Below are 15,060 nucleotides of genomic sequence, written 5' to 3' on the forward strand. Positions count from 1 at the left end.
ATGCACACACAGCTCAGAAGTAACAGGAGAGTTATATTTCGTCTCCCATAAACCTGGCTTGCAATGGGCTGTAGTCACATGACCATACCCTGACTCTGGTGTAAGTACAAAGGGCAAACCCCTAATTAATTTGAACCTTTGGTTAGTAATCCTCACTCCTCCCAGCCTCTATCCTGTTTGCCCAAGAGCCATTCTGTAGATTTCTCTACAGAGAAATCTCCACATTGATTGAAGCCACCCAGGCAGCTGCCTGGAATGGCTTAAAGACTTCCTTAGTGAGGTTGTATGGGAAGATCTAGGAAAAGCTTTACTAAAACAGCCTCTGTACTGGAATGCCCTGCTCCTACCTAGATGGACAGAGAAGAATGTGGGCTTCTGTGTGGCTGTTTAGCACATGCAAATGATACCTGGATTTGTTTAACATATGCAAATGCTGTCTACTGGGACTTCAAAATGAAGCCTTTACCAAAGAGGAAGGACAAGAAGCCAGTAGCAACTGGTTACTCAATTAGTGGAGGCCCAGTGATCAAAATGTTAAAGAAGACCGTGTAGCAGCCGTGGATTTATCCGAACAAGAGCGACCTAGACACAAAGGGTTGATTGCTTCAGCCCTTGTGGCAATCCTGTGCCATCCTTAGTCCTCCGTGATATCTATCGCAAGGCTAAACTGATGTCAACGCAGGAATTTCTTTTCTTTCTGAATGCCCTGTAGTTTTAAGTGAGAGAGCATGTCCAACAAAAGTTGGGACCAAGGAACTCACTCTTTTTTTTTTTTTTAATTGTGAAAATACTGTACAGAGGGATTACAATTACATGGGCAAGGTAATGAATACATTTCTTATCAAGCATTGTTGCCTCCTCCTTTGTTTCCCCTTCCCATCCCTCCCCCCCCCCCACCCCCCCCCCCCCCCCCCCCCCGCCAAAGTTGTAAAGTTTGTTTTTTGACTCACTCTTCTAGCTCTTGTCCTTTCTAGGTCTGTGCAGCATATCGGTTTTATAAATTAGGAAAGTGAGCTATTACTTTGGTTGAAATACCAATGTGCTTGTTACTTGGTTAGTGTCCCTGGAAACAGCTTTATCTACCCAGTCAAGGCTAAGAATTTGAGTACAGAAGTTTGGAGTTTTTCCATTTTAAATTTATATTGTGCTCTTCAGCTGCTGTCCTGATCCTGGTAGATAGATGCTAGCATTTCAAGCTTAAAAAATTTTTTTTCAGTAGCTTTCCCCTACTTTTTTGTATTGTGAGAATGATATGCAGTTGAAAATGAAAACTCCATGCTTGCATTTTCATTCCTCTTACTTTTCATTTTGATTAAAATTCTTTTTTGCTCACAGTCCGATTTTTTTTTTTTTTAAGAAAGAAAGGAGCACTGTCATTTCTTTCAGGCCCAGTGGCTCTGCTAATTTTGCGTGGCTCTGTTCCATCGTCCAGGCGTAGGGCATGGATTCCTCAATTTTCTGTAGCAGCAGGGAGATGTGGACGTGAATATAAATGTTTCAGAAAGAAAAGGTTATGTGACTCCAACTGCAAGCTAACAATGGCTTCCTTTTCCCTCTGCCAAACGGTGTCCAGTGTCTTTGAATACACCTGCTCTGCTGGGGAGAGTGGCTGGCTGGATGGCAGAGCCTTGACCCAGGGTGGCTTGAGGACAGGCAGGGAGAGAGCCGGGAGGCAGGAAGGAGCCTGAGATGCCCGAGAGGTACCTGACTCCATCCGCCAATTGTGCCCGGTTGAGAATGGCCAGACACCTTTGCTTCCAAACTAAGCTCCTCCTTCTCTAACCCTGTCTTCAGATGCTGGGTGATGAGGTGCGTTCTGCCTATGGACATTTTTCTCTGTTAGCAAAACAAATTCCTCTAATAACAAAACAAACAATTTGGGATCGCATATGCCAACAGGGCCCAAAGAAAACTAACATAACTAAAAAAAAAAATCCATATCCAGTTAATGTCTCCTTCTAGCTAATAGTTCCAGGTTTTCTTCTTTCTCTCCTCTATGAGAACAAATAGTTTAGGATGTTCCCACAGGAAGGGAGCCCAGACCCCATCATCATGAAGTGCTGGGTCTCCGTGGCTGGGGGAACCTACTCATGTCCCTGCTACCACTGCAGCTGAATGACCTCTTTGAGTTTCAGTTCTTCATCTGTAAAATGGGGGGCTGTTGTATCTCCTAGACTGGACATCTGGGCTGTAGCCCAGGGTGAGGACACAGCTTTGGAGCCCAGCCAGCGGTAGTCAGACCCTGTCACCTGCGTATCACATTAGCCATGAGCCTCCATTTCCTTTGTAAAAGGGAGCATGATAGGACCTGAAAGGTAGCCATGAGCATGAAATAGAGGAGCCTCGTGTGCATGTCTGTGCACACCCCAGGACACAGCAGGCTCTCGGTAGATGCTGGCTCCACGTTGCTATCACTCACCAAAATCCTGTTCAGTTCCAAGACCTAAGCTCTGAGATTCCTCTTCTTTTTTCTGTGAGTGTGCTAGTCCTGAGGCTTGAACTCATAGCCTGGCCCAAGTCCTTGAGCTTCTTTTGCTCAAGGCTACCACTTGAGCCACGACATCACTTCTGGCTTTTTTTGAGTAGTTTATTGGCAATAGATAGAGTCTCATGGACTTTTCTGGCTGGGCTGGCTTCAAACTGTGATCCTCAGATCTCAGCCTCCTGAGTAACCAGGATTACAAGTGTGAGCCACCAGCACCTGGCATGTAATTCCTCATCTACCTCCTCTCCCCACCATGTCCTAGGAGACACACTGTTGAAGAAGGAAAATGCCTAATACACAGGGAGGAGAAGGGAAAGCCACGAAGTGATGTTGGTCTACCACCAGCTCATCAAGGCTGACTCTTGGGCCTGGAGGAAAGAAACAAAGGATCACATGTTGGAATCAGAGTTCTTTCCCCAGCTGTGTAGAGCCCACAGTCATTTGTGAAGAGAATACATAGGGCATCATAAGCACATCTGCCAGGAAAAAGGACATGACCTGAAACATGACCTGTATCTAGGCTTGACATGAGGTAGAATGAGGTGAGAACAGAGAGAGGAAGCCAGGAGCGATCATTGCGATGTCCAGATCCTGTCTATGCCATGGCTTTCTGCTTTGAAATGCAGAAGACTTTGCCCTTTGCTAGTGGGAGCTTGAGCGGGAAGATAGGAAAGCCTTCGAAATGTATGTGGTTGGCATTCCACATGACCCTTGAAAATGATTTCCCTTTCTGTCTCCCAGCACAGCACAATGGCTGCCAGCTGCACAGGCCTCTGGCCAGCTGACCTTGCTGATGGTTTTTCCTCACTCTTGCTTGCTAACTCTGCCTAGGAGACCTGGATCCACTACCCAGCAACTCCTTAGTAGTTCTTTATAGGAGAGTTTCTTTTCCAGACTAATTTCTTATTTCCTTCCCCCACTGCCAGACTCTGAATATTTATGTTTCTCCCTATCTATGTGACAGCATCTTAAATTCCCAAGATGGCAGTGTGAGGAGATGGGACTTTCAGAAGACAATTAGGCTATGAAGCTCGAGCCTGCAGGAATGGCATTAGTGCCCTTACAATGTCACAGGGGGCACATGAGGGCCCAATGAGAAGGTGTCATCTCAGAATTAGAAGGTCACTGAATCTATTTGCACTCCTTTCTTGGACTTCCCAGCCTTTAGAACTAGGAGGAATACATTCCTGTGATTTCTGAGCCATCGTTGCTGTGGTATTTTGTTGTTGCCTCCCAGTCTGAGACAGAAGACCAGCACTGGGGGTGGGTGATGCTATAACAAGTATGTCAAAATGCAGCGGTGGCTTTGCACTGATCAATGGGCGGAAAATGGAAGGGTCTGCAAGTACAAACTAGCAAAGGCCCACATGGCCACGAGTGAACCAACAAGAGAGATCTCATAGGTCGCATCTCTGAGAGCGACCTGTGACATTGGCCATGGTGAATGCTGAGAGTAATGTCTAGACAGTCTGTTGTCTTGTTTCCAGGGTAACTCAGTGGCAGGTTAGACCCTTATCTTCCTGGTGTGCCAGTAATGGGATCCAGGATAGCCTGGAGGGTTGATGCGTGCTTAGCCCTCCGAGGACTGTTCTGGAACAAGGCATTCCATTATAGACATGACTGCCAGCATCTGCAGGAACAAGCCATGGCAAATGGGAAGAAGAAAACCAGCTCCTTCTGCTGCAGGCTTCTCAAGCCACCTGTTCACCTTATCTAGCTGCTAAGACTCACTTTGCTTCATTTCCCAGTTCTCACCCCACCCCAGAGACCAGCACCCCCTTTAAGCAGGGTACCTGCGTGTGTCCTTCCCTCCCCATGCGTGCCCATGATGCCACACTCTGCCAGCAGTTGCTTGGTGCAGTAAGTCTGCCCTTCCTGTGGGTCAGGAAGGACCTTCTCAAATGCAAAGGTAGCTGTGTCCTTCCTTTGCACACAGAAGCTCTCCCTGCACAGTAGACTTCCAGGTCTGTGTGTGTTGTGTTGTGTATAACATGGTGTAAAAGGCTTTCCAACGTCTGTTCTCAACATGGGAGCCAGAGCAGTTCTTTTGATGTGGAAGTCAGATCATGTCGGCCCTTTGTGCTAAACACCTTCTTGGTTCTGTGTCCTGTTCTAGGTCAAGTCAAGGTCTTTGGGGAGGCTGACAGGCCCTCCTTGTTCTGGCTGTGGTCCTCTCTGACATCAGCTGCTCTCTCTGCTCTTGCCTTGTAGAGACCCTGCCCTCCAGCAGGAGCCCAGGAAGACCGCAGGGAGCAGCCTGTAGTTCCCTCCTCACCCCCAAGTAATGGTGGTTTTCATCACAATTGCCCCCTCCCCATGGAGGTTTGGCCTGATCATCCAATTTAAAATTAGAAACTCTCTTCCCTAGGGCCACCCACAGCCCCTCCTTGACTTCTCTGCGTGGCACTTATCTGATACAATTCAATATTTTATTCTGCTGGTTGTCAATCTCCCTAGCTAAAACATACGTCCCACAAAGCAGATTTTTTTTTTGTCTACTCCACTCATTGCTAATCCCAAACTTTTAGAACATGCTTGATCCCAGGCAGGCCTGAAAGATATTTGCAGGCCAGAGTCTCCAGCTCCATCTCTGGCCACCTGATCCTTCTGTAGCCCAGAGTGTTCCACGGCTGCTTCTAACCCCCGACCTTGATTTTCTGGTCCTGGGATCCTCTGCCCCCCCATTCTCTCAGATACTTCTGTTCATCCTTAAAACTCGGGTCAGACTTAACTGCCTCTAAAAATCCTCCTATGAGTCCCCTAGGCTGGATTAAGTGTTCATTTACTGTCTCCCCACTGCTTCTATTGATTCATATTTAAAACTGTCATCTATAAATATCTGTTTGTGTTCCTCTTCTTCAGGATGCCTGGAACCTCTTGAGGGGCCAGGCAATCGTTATCTCTTAACCCTGTGTATCCCAGCTCCTGACATGATGCTTGGTAGCTAAGGGGTGCTCAGCTTGATTGCCATTGAAAGACATTGTTCTGCTAGCAGGAAGTCCTTAGTAAGACTTGGAGAATGGTGCCAGGGTGTGGACAACTAATGGCAGATTCACATTTCAGCTGGGAGGAGGGTCACCAAGCACGAACGGCAGTCAGGAGGGCCATGGAAAATCTGTGCCGATGACCCGATGGGGACTTAATTCTTAGAAGAATAAAGAGGAAAAGCAAGGGGGATGAGTCTTTCCAGTGAAGCCTGACTGTTAGCCTAGAGACAGCCAAGAATGGATGCCAACCTCCCAGACTCCGGGGGGCTCTGTAGCATTGCTAGAAATGACACGGCTTTCACAGGCTGGCCCACGACCGCCTGCTCTCTCAAATGTCCCCCCAGACCTTTGTCATAGTGGGAGTGAGCATGCTGGAGGGAGCCGCGTGTGGATATGGAATATTCCGGAATATGGTGGTGCTCAGCCTTCCCCCCCTCCTTCTACTGGAACTCACTGCCCCGGCGCCTGCTCACCGGCCTTTTGCTATTACTGTTGGCAGGTGAATGACCTGGTGACTTCTTTGCCCGTCACCTTAGACTTGGGGACAGTGAAAATCTACCAGAGTGGCATGTCTACAGCCGTGGAAACGGACTTTGGGCTTTTGGTGACGTTCGATGGTCAGCACTACGCGTCCATTTCCATCCCGGGCTCTTACATAAACTCCACGTGTGGGCTCTGTGGGAACTACAACAAGAACCCTCTGGATGACTTCCTCCGGCCCGACGGCAGGCCGGCCATGTCCGTGCTGGACCTGGGGGAGAGCTGGCGTGTCTACCACGCCGACTGGAAGTGCGGCTCCGGCTGCGTGGACAACTGCACTCAGTGCGACGCTGCCACGGAAGCGCTGTACCTCGGCCCTGACTACTGCGGCTTCCTCAACAAGACGGAAGGCCCCCTGTGGGAGTGCGGCACCGTCGTGGACCCCACAGCCTTCGTGCACAGCTGCGTGTACGACCTGTGCAGCGTGAGGGACAACGGGACACTCCTCTGTCAAGCCATCCAGGCCTACGCCCTGGTGTGCCAAGCCCTGGGCATCCCAATTGGAGACTGGCGGACCCAGACTGGGTGTGGTAAGCCACAGGGGACAGGGGTGGGGTTCAGGGTCCCTCTGAGGCCCACCGAGGCCCAAAGGCAGGGGTGAGGTTGAACTACCACCGGTCATAAGGAACGCACTATGAAAGGAACGCACTATGTTTCTTGCCGTAGGCAAGAAACAAGAAGCCATGGATGAACAGAAATGCTCTGGAAACTTGGAATGCATGACAGGCTGGAGGAAGGCCTGTAGCAGAGGAGGCAGGCCCAGAGCTGACCCAAGAGGTGGGATGGCAGGGGTTGAGACGGCAGCCCGGGCCGGCCCCACCCCCAGGGGGAGCCAGTGCCAGTGTGCTCTGGCCCCTCCTTTCTACTTCTGGTTCCTTTAGAGTTTGCGCCCCTTGTCCCGGAGCCCTTCTGTGGGTGAGGCTGGTGAAGGAAAGGGCAGCAGGTCGGGAATACGATCTACCAATGAAGAAGCCATTTTCCTGAAATACCAAGCGTGGTTAGGTGAAGTCCCAAGCTGTGAGGAGAGCCAGGTTCTTTCCAGTTCCATCCTGGCACACAGCATTGTCTGACCATTCAGCTATCTCCCTTGTTTTCCTTCTAGCCCGGCTAAATCTCTCTTTGTTTGCCTACTTACAAAATTCAGAGACAATGACAACAAATAATAATTTGTTTCCTTTCTGGACATCTTTTTTTGTTTTTTGTTTTTTCCATGTGAGTAAATAGAAGTTATATTCCATGCCTTTCAGAAGCTCTAGAGCTGAGGAGATTTTCAAGTCTTAAATTCCAAAGCCAGAGGGTGATTTTTTTTTTACCCCCTCTAAGTATAGGTTGGATTTATATAAATACTTCATATGTCTGGTACAAATCTTAGAGTATGGGTCAAACCACTAAATGTCAGTGTATTTTTCTTGTAGTATGACTGACCAGCCCCCATCACTCCCAGAGCAACCATATCACACTTGAAGTTTTGAGATTGAACACAACTTCTTTTTGATCCATATATAATCCAAGAGCATCGAAATTGCCTAGATTATTATCTATAACGTCTATATGTTTTCCCCTAGTGGTACTGTTCTTCCCGTATCAGGCACTTCTGTCTTCGCCCTGTCTCTCACTTTAGTGAGATGAATTATATTTAGCTCAGAGAGCTGCTTCCCTAGGCCCGCGTGCCCCTATCTCCTGGATTCATCTGAATTCAAACATTTATGAATACGTGGAGGCTGTTAAAATAAGAATAAGAGATTTCGAAGGCACACAGGGCTTTCAGAAGGCTGCTAGCATCCATGCAGTCTCCTGGAGGGACCAGCTCATGGTCTTTGCAGATAGCGGGGGTTCTTTCTCACTTTTAATAGCCCCGAGAATTCGTTCCCACGGCCTGCTTTAGTCATGCTCGTGTATTTTAAACACCTCCCTGCTCAAATTTTCATGCTGTCAAGTTACACCTCTAAGAGTGACAGTGCTGATTCCTCCAGGAAGTGGGGTTCATTGCCTTCTAAGAATGAGCCATGCCCTTTAAAGTTGGGTTGGCTCATCACACCCATCCCCGGAAGATCTAAAAACATCCGGATGGCTGTAGATCACCAGATGGAGCTCCAGGTCGAGGAGTGATCTAGTCAAGCAAGGAAAACACACTGGAAGTTTCCATGGAGATGATCAAACTCCAGGAAAAAAAAAATCTCACAATCCGACTGTGTGGCTCTGTAGTCACTAGGAAAGTCACCGAGCCGGGTCTCTCTCATATCCCTCACCCCAGTGCATGGCCATCTGGCCTTCATTCTACCACCTCAATGGCTGGAAGGACCAGGCCTTCTCTGGGCCCTTGGCAGGTTGGATGTTGGAGGTGAGCCCCAGGGCGGGGGCACTCACCTGTGATCCCCCTCTTTTCCTCTACCCACACCCCTAACCCCCCTCCATCAGTGTCCACCGTGAGATGCCCAAGCTTCAGCCACTACTCCGTGTGCACCAGCAGCTGCCCCGACACCTGCTCCGACCTCACAGCCTCTCAGAACTGTGCCACGCCTTGCACGGAGGGCTGCGAGTGCAACGAGGGCTTCGTCCTCAGCACCAGCCAGTGCGTCCCCCTGCACAAGTGCGGCTGCGACTTCGACGGCCACTACTACACCATGGGGGAGTTCTTCTGGGCCACGGCCAACTGCACGGTGCAGTGCCTGTGCGAGGAGGGCGGTGACGTCTACTGCTTCAACAAGACATGCCGCCACGGGGAGGTGTGCGCGGTGGAAGACGGCTACCAGGGCTGCTTCCCCGAGCGTGAGACCGTGTGCCTGCTGGGCCAGAACCAGGTGCTGCGCACCTTCGATGGCGCGGCCTACGCCTTCCCCTCCGAGTTCTCCTACACCCTCCTGAAGACCTGCCCCGACCGCCCCGACTACCTGGAAATTGACATCAACAAGAAGAAGCCGGATGCGGGGCCCGCCTGGCTCCGAGGGCTTCGGATCCTGGTGGCCGACCAGGAGGTCAAGATAGGCGGAATCGGGGCTTCAGAGATCAAGGTAAGGCTCCTTGCTCCCTGTGAGGGCCCTCCGCCGAGCCTCACCGATTGGAGGGGCTCACCCTTCTGCCCCCACCCCGGCCATGAGCACGTTTTCCAGAGGACACGGCTTCCAGATTGGAGGGTCTCCTAGTGATCGCCAGCAAATAAGACTCTGTGCGGCGCCGAGCTGGAGCAAAGGTGGAGTTTCCTGAATTGGATCGAGTAGGACTCACTCTCCATAACAGAACTCACTAACAGAACTCTGCCCGTGTACTAGGCACTGTTCTAACTCCTGCTTACATAGTAGCACACTGAATCTTACAAGGTAGATGATGTATTGTCCTCTCCTCACTTTACACATGAGGAAACTGAGGCACAGAGGGGTGAAGTAACCTCCCCCTGTAGCACACAGCCATGAAGTGGGGTTCAAGTCCATGTGGGCTGACTCCAAATTCTATATTCTTAATGCCTGCCTGGGCAACACTGGCTTTCCCACCTGTAGATGGGAATGCATGTGGGGTGATGTCAGAGGGACTTGTCCTGCTACCTTCCAGCTGCCGAACTGGTCTGATGGTCTAGATGCTCAGGCACATACATCATTAGCCCTAGAAGGGGACTTGGGAGTCGTGAAGGTCGATTTCTCAATTTCACAGGAAAATCCCAAAGGGCCCAGTGAGGGCTCCACAGCTAGCAGAAGCATAACCGGGTGTGGGACATGAAACTCTCCCTTCTTCCAATCCAACGTCGCATCCCACCAAGTCTGGCTTAGAGAATAAACAGCCCACGGAGATCGCCCAATACCATATGCCGCCAATGGAGAGGGCCGTGTGCTCATTCCACTGAGAGATGCATAGAAATGAATCTAGTAAAGAATTTCAGGACATAGATAAGTGGGTGGACAGCTAACTCTGTTACCTTCTATTTGCCTCAAGGGAAAGGAAAGGTAGGAACTGGAGGGAAAAGAAGGAGCTAGAAAAGGTAGGGAGGGAAGTAGAATTGTTTGGAAAAAACGCAAAAAACCAAACCAAAACAAACAAAAGACCCCAAAAAACAAAAACAGGTAAACAAGGGAGACAGACATTGGTGGATAAGAGGGAGCTACATATATAAGATATTTATTGCTTGCATGTTAATTTTGTTTGTTTGGGTCTAGCTTAGTGTTTAGATGACATGAAAATAAAGAGCAAGTGTTACTGTCAAAAGAAAGAAACAGGAGCCAGGGGCTGGTAGCTCATACCTGTGATTCTAGCTACTCAGGATGCTGAGATCTAAGGATTGTGGTTCAAAGCCAGCCCAGGCAAAAGAGTCTGTGAGACTCCTATCTCCAAATAATCACCAAAAAACTGGAAGTGGCACTGAGGCTGAAATTGATAGAGTGATAGCCTTTAGCAAAAAGGGCTCAGTGACAGTGGCCAGGCCCCAAGTTCAAGCCCCTGGACAAGAAAGAAAGAAAAGGGGGAAGGGGGAAAGAAAGAAAGAAAGGAAGGAAGGAGAGAAAGGGATAGAGAGGGAGGGAGAGAGGGAGAAAGAAACAGGAAGTAGAGCTGTAGCTCAAGTGGGTAGAGCACTAGTCTTGAGCACAAAAGCCAGGATGGTGCCCAGGCCCTGAGTTCAAACCTCAGGACCTGCAAGAAAGAGACAGCGAGAGAGAAGGAGGGAGGGAGGGAGGGAGGGAGGAAAGAAGGAAGGAAGGAAGAAAAGGAAGGAAGGAAGGAAGGAAGGAAGGAAGGAAGGAAGGAAGGAAGGACGGACAGACGAGCCATGAATAAGCATTTATCTGCCCACAGTTTCAGGTGTCCAGCAGCTTCTGGATTTTTCTCAGAGAGAATCTGCAGTCAGCGGGGAGAGCCGCAGCCCATGGCCTGGGTCCTTGGTTTGCTTCTGTGCTTGATGATGGTGCTTTGATTTGTTTCCAGCTGAACAGCCAGGAAGTGGAATTACCCTTTTTCCATCCTTCGGGGAAGCTAGAGATTTATCGCAACAGAAACAGCACGACGGTGGAGTCCAAAGGCGTGGTGATTGTCCAGTACTCGGACGCAGGTCTGCTGTACATCCGCCTGTCCACCGCGTACTTCAACTGCACTGGGGGCCTGTGTGGCTTCTTCAACGCCAATGCCAGTGACGAGTTCTGCCTGCCCACCGGCAGGTGCACCGACAACCTGGCTGTGTTCCTCGAGAGCTGGACCACGTTCGAGGAAATCTGCAACGGGGAATGCGGGGACCTGCTGAAGGCCTGCAACAACGACTCGGAGCTGCTCAAGTTCTACCGGAGCCGCTCCCGGTGCGGCATCATCAACGACCCCTCCAACAGCTCCTTCCTAGAGTGCCATGGGGTGGTCAACGTCACCGCCTACTACCGCACTTGCCTCTTCCGCCTGTGCCAGAGTGGGGGCAACGAGTCAGAGCTCTGCGACTCGGTGGCGCGGTACGCCGGTGCGTGCAAGAACGCCGATGTGGAGGTGGGCCCCTGGAGGACGTACGACTTCTGCCGTAAGTTGAGGCCGCAGCAAGGGAAAGGTGGGGAGTGGGGGGGGGGCATGGCTCACCTCATCTTCTTACTCGGGACTTCTCTTCCTGGGGGGGGGTCAAGCTCAAAGGGTACACTGTGTCCTGAAGGGGGTCCATCACCCAGAACCTCGCTCTTTCTTGCCTTCATTTCCATTCCTACACAATACTTCTCTTTAAATTGCAAGTCAGTTAGCCACCCTACTGACCTGTGGTTTTATCTAGTCCAGGGCACGGATGTTCTGTCCAGCGACAGCTCAGTAGGCATCTGCTCCTTTGTCAGAGAAGAAGGAATCCCCTCATTCTGATAAGAAGTGCTGATCAGGAGCCTGCGTTTCAGGGTGTGGAGGTGAACACCAGTCCCTGCGGGACAAAGCGGACAGGGACTGTTAAGACAGTTCCACGGCCTGGCTCTTCATTTTGTCCCAGAGTCCATGACAGTACTCATAGTTACTAGAAAAGACAAGACACTACACACACTGGCTTATCAGGAGCAGCCCAGGGGGAGGAAGGGGCCCAGAGGGTGAACTTCAGCACATGTTGGGTCTTCCCCCAAAGTGCTCAACCTACACTCAGGTCAATGCTCACACATTTTGCCCTCTTTTGACTCCCTCCCCACCTCTCTTTCTCTCTCCCTCCCCCCCCCTCTCTGTTTAAGGGTGACTTGTATCCACCATGCCCCATTGCTATCACAAACAATGGAGGTAATCCACTTCCTAAGAGAAAAGGGCTTCCTTTGGTGCATGGCTGGCTCCAGGTCATGGTTGGTGAGCCCTGTTGGTTTGGGCTGGTGACAAAGCAACATATCACAGTGAAGAACAGAGGAGAAAGAAAAGCCCTTCTTCCCTTCCTGAATGAGAGAGGAGGTCCCACTGCAACCCCAGTGTCTCCTTCACAGACAGCTGCAATGACCAATGACAGAAAGACTGCCCTCTCCATCCTGCCTTATTAAAGCTACAGCACCTCCCAACAGCACGTGCTGGGGAGCAGCACTTTACCCTTGGGAGTGCACTTTAAGATCCAAACGAAAGCACTCCTTTACCCCTACCTTTCAGTGTGTGTTCAGAGTAAAGACTTCTGCTTGCATAATAACCACAGCATAGTTATCAATGTTGAGAAACTTACAACTGATACAGCCATTTTATACCCATATTCTAATGTGGTCAGTTGGCTCTGTAATGCCCTTTATGGCTTTTACTTTGGTAGGGGGAGGCCTTAGTACCCATTTAGTCTAAAACTGCCTGTTGACACATTTCATTGTCAGGTGTGTATCTTTACTCCTTTAATCTGGGGCAGTTCCTTCCCTTCCCTTTGTCTTTCATGCCATGGACATTTTTGAGGATGACTGCGGTCCAGATGACCCTCCATTTGGATTTGACCATGCCTCCTCTGCTCATCCCGCCCAGGGACCTGCACAGGTCCTGGGTGGCTTTCTCCTGGGATCCCAGCCTGTGTGGACTCCTGCGCTCAGCCCCCCTAAGCGTGAGGTTCACATTGGCCTCTGGCAGGGGCTTTCCAGTGGCCCCCAGTGTGTTTGCCCTTGCAAGCAGATTGAGACCATGTGAACACGCCGCTCCTCATCAGTACCTCCCTTCTTGTTTCAGCACTCTTTGCCGAGTTTTGCTTGCCTATGTTGTGCTGCGGTTACAAGTGGACAGCCTTCCAATTCTCCCCCCTGTGAATAGCCATTGCTCCACTATAGCTAAGAGCCCTCCCCCATCCTCTTCCACCTGTCTACCCAGCGACCCTTCCATCCATCCACTCCTGTCTCTTGGTCTCTTCTCTCTTACCATCAATTCGTGAACACAGAGCCCATTTTAATGACTCATATTTCATATTACACTGGTTAATTACTTTCGGCATTACAATGGTTCCAACCCTGACTTGTGGGCATGCCTAGAAGCAGGCTCCTGTATCCTTTTGTAATGCTTCTATCCTTTTGAGCACTTACTGATGAAATGAGATGCTCTGTCTTCATCTTGTAACCTTCTCTCCCCAGGCTGCATTTAGCCTTTGCTCTAAGAAGCTCTCTTTCCTATTGCTGAGGGCCTTCATATATACCAGCATCTGGCCAGGGGAACCCATTGCTCTTGCTGTATTTTTGCTTTGCCTGTAGTCTTTTCAACAGAATGAAGAACTAACACACACACACACACACACACACACACACACACACACACACACACACACTTTTTAGAATTCCTGAGCTTGGGAAACCCAAAGAGTACATAGGGAGAGCTCGGTGGCTGTCACTTCTGAACCTCACCCACCCCGGCAGGTGACACAAATCCTAGAGCGGGCTTCAGGCCATTTCTGTTGACGGCTACATCTCCCCAAGTTGGCCTCTCTGCATTCCTTGCCCAACCTCCAGCTTTTCTCTCCTGCTGCACATCCAGCTTTCTGGTTGTCTTTATTCGTGGTGTGGAACTGCTGAGTCTTGCCGTACCAAATCTGTGTTGTTGGCAGGCCATCCTTCTGGATGACTGGCTCGTGTCTGGTGGGCAGAGCAGCGGAATTGTTTTTGTGCTGCGGCGGAACACAGCAGGGGGTGGAACCTGGTGAACAGCACTGGTGATGGCTCCTTCCCCCAGGCCAGTGGAGTGGAGGAAGCTCTCCTGAGGACATTTCTAGAGAGAGATTGGGCCAACATGGCCACTTAGAATGTGGCTTCCTTGAGCAGAGAGCCAGGGCTCACATCTGTGTGCTTGGGTCTGGGTAGAGGGGCCGAGCATACTTGATCACTCAGGTCTCCAGGCACGAAGGGGTTAATGTGGTTGGGGTCCTGCAGAAGGGGGCTTGGATTGGGCAACCCCTGAGAACCAGAAGCACCATCCTCTCTGAACCACTGCCTCTGTATTCAGACATTTCCCACCATCCCGCCTGTTGGTAGAGCCAGGCTGCCCAATTAAGTAATTTCAGAGTCCTTCCAGGGGCTGGGGGAAGTTTTATGACTGCACGTCTGTGTGTTCCAGACTTTCAGACAAATTCAGACAACACGATAAGTCATAAAGCTGGAGCCATTTAAATAAGTCATGTTATTTGCTATCACCATAAACCTGCAGTCACTGTTATAACATTCATAATTTAGAGACAAATGTGAAAATCCCCCTATGCAGCCATATATAATCATTGCTGAACTAGCCTTCAACTCCAAAGCCGGATGGTATTGTAGTCAACAGAAATGGAGAGAGTCCTTTAGCCCAGAGGAAAAGAAGATTGGCTTACAGTACACAGTGCAGAACTATTGAATGGGTCCTTGTGGGCCGCGCTATTATAGCCATGCAATTTATTTCTCGGTAGTGTCCTTCATGACCTTGGATTGTGAGACACTACTAAAGAATGACAGTTTGTATCACAGCCAAAGAAAGTTCTAAAGGCAAGAGTTCATCTTTCTAGAGATGGTGGAAGCTTTTCAGATCTTTAGACCTCACAGACTCATGGGCAGATATCTTGCACTGCTATCTTCTGTTCTGTCCTTGAGAAATTGTGACTAATCAAAGTAGCAGAGAGACAGGGGTCACTTACCTACAACCACATGCAGGCAGGCACAA

At 50.0% G+C, this 15,060-nt stretch overlaps 1 protein-coding gene across 2 annotated transcripts in view; it reads left to right on the forward strand.

The window, feature by feature from the left end:
- LOC122110308 (tubulin-specific chaperone cofactor E-like protein) overlaps positions 1 to 15,060 on the forward strand; it is a 128,491-nt gene that overhangs the window by 75,116 nt on the left and 38,315 nt on the right. For both annotated transcript variants that reach the window (XM_042682847.1, XM_042682848.1), the window contains 3 exons: positions 5,972 to 6,542; positions 8,431 to 9,023; positions 10,921 to 11,494. In XM_042682847.1, coding sequence (XP_042538781.1) covers positions 5,972 to 6,542; positions 8,431 to 9,023; positions 10,921 to 11,494 — 1,738 coding nt within the window. The remainder of the gene's footprint in view (positions 1 to 5,971; positions 6,543 to 8,430; positions 9,024 to 10,920; positions 11,495 to 15,060) is intronic.

The sequence above is a fragment of the Dipodomys spectabilis genome, unplaced genomic scaffold, assembly GCF_019054845.1.
Source record: "Dipodomys spectabilis isolate Male_0828 unplaced genomic scaffold, ASM1905484v1 ptg000076l, whole genome shotgun sequence".
NCBI lineage: Eukaryota > Metazoa > Chordata > Mammalia > Rodentia > Heteromyidae > Dipodomys > Dipodomys spectabilis.